This window comes from Brassica rapa, chromosome A02 (assembly GCF_000309985.2).
Source record: "Brassica rapa cultivar Chiifu-401-42 chromosome A02, CAAS_Brap_v3.01, whole genome shotgun sequence".
Taxonomy (NCBI): domain Eukaryota; kingdom Viridiplantae; phylum Streptophyta; class Magnoliopsida; order Brassicales; family Brassicaceae; genus Brassica; species Brassica rapa.
Genome location: NC_024796.2, coordinates 18,802,539 through 18,804,118, shown reverse-complemented (window position 1 = coordinate 18,804,118; position 1,580 = coordinate 18,802,539). Strand labels below are relative to the sequence as shown.

General features: G+C 43.2%; 1 protein-coding gene across 1 annotated transcript; it reads left to right on the top strand.

The window, feature by feature from the left end:
• Positions 1–636: 636 nt before the first annotated feature.
• Positions 637–978, top strand: LOC103848430 (DNA-binding protein HEXBP-like). The gene has a single exon (XM_009125334.1). It carries the CDS (start codon positions 637–639, stop codon positions 976–978), a length of 342 nt encoding a protein of 113 aa, XP_009123582.1.
• The last annotated feature ends 602 nt before the right edge of the window (positions 979–1,580 follow it).

Here is a 1,580-nt window from a genome sequence, read left to right as displayed (position 1 = left end):
GGACAAAATCCAAGCAAGCACAAAAGGAATTTCTTAAGAGAGAAAGATAAGAGATTTTTTATTTATTTGGAATCCGTTTTAACCACCTCAAAAGCTGGATTTCTCTTCAGCCAGCAGGCTTTCTCTTCCACCACCAATCCACAAATCAAACTTGAAACTTTACTCTCTTTTTTTTTGATAGATTGAGGATGGTAATGAGGGGCCAGAATTCAAGATAGATAGAAGAAGAATTGTTTATGATTTAGAAATGGAAGATGAGAAAGATGAATGATTTAGAAGATACCAAACGAGTGGCTCTGATACCACTTGAAGGACCCTAAGATCGGCTCACTCGAATGGATCAGATTTGGATATGAACTCCAGATGGAGAACTGGATGGATTGAAGGGTTGCACAAAGGTTGCAGAGTGGCCTTTGATATTCCCGGATTCAGATGGTGCTTGATATGACTCACAAGTCCACCAAATGAAGAATCTCGAACCATTTCTTGATATGACTCACAAGACCAACGATTTAGAGAAGGTGTTTGCTTGGATATGACTCACCAAGAAACTAAGAACAAGTTCAGGTTTGTCGGTTCATCCGAGGCTTAAGGGCCAAACTGAGGACCCACTGCTCGATCTTCACCTTCCACACCATGTCTAAGTTGGTGGAACGTATGGCAATGCTGGAGACTAACTTGGGCGAGGAAGCTAAGCTTAAGTCTCGACCTCAGTCAGGTCCGGTCACTAAGACCAACGACCGGAAGAGGAAATGGGATCAGGTTGAAGGAGGTAAAGCCTCGAGCGATAAACCTGAATGCCCTAAGTGTGGCAAACACCATCTAGGCGAATGCTGGAAGGCCATGGGTGCTTGTGTGCGATGCGGCAGTATGGACCATATGATCCGGGACTGTCCTCGACCGAGCTCAACCCAGGGCCAACCAAGTGGAGGCGGCTCTCTAACTTGTTTCAGCTATGGCAAGTCCGGACACTTCTAGAGAGAATGTCCTAAGCTGCAGGGCGGACAAGGAAAGGGTCGTGGGGATGTAGGCATGCCTAACCATAGTAGGCCAACCACTACTCCTAGGGTGTACTCCAAGGACGACGGCGTCTGGATCGTACGAGTCGATCACCGGTATGTTTCTGAACTTATCTTTTTAAATTCTGTAGCAATGTTTGGTTTGGAACCTATAATGGTTAGGGAACTATGATGTGGTCTCTTATAGAGACCTTCATGATTGGGTGTGTGGAAACACACTTGCTTTTTGACGCAGGGGTTACACATAGTTTTTTGAGTCCAGAACTGGTCGGAAAGGGTCTGTGTTGTCGGAAATCTGGGGATAATTTGGGGTAGTGAATGCGGCTGGTGGGGAAATCATGTATTCACTAGGTCTTATGAATTTTGAGTAATGTAATAGATAATCTGAGTTTAGATGAGAATCAGAAATAGATTAGAGTAGATTAAGAGAGAATAAGAGATTAAGAGACTAATAGAAAATCATTGTGAAATGTATAGAGAGATTAAGTGATTAGAACTGTCTAACTTTTATTAATGATGAGCTCACAATATATATAGGTCCATACACTTAGGGTTTTCGAA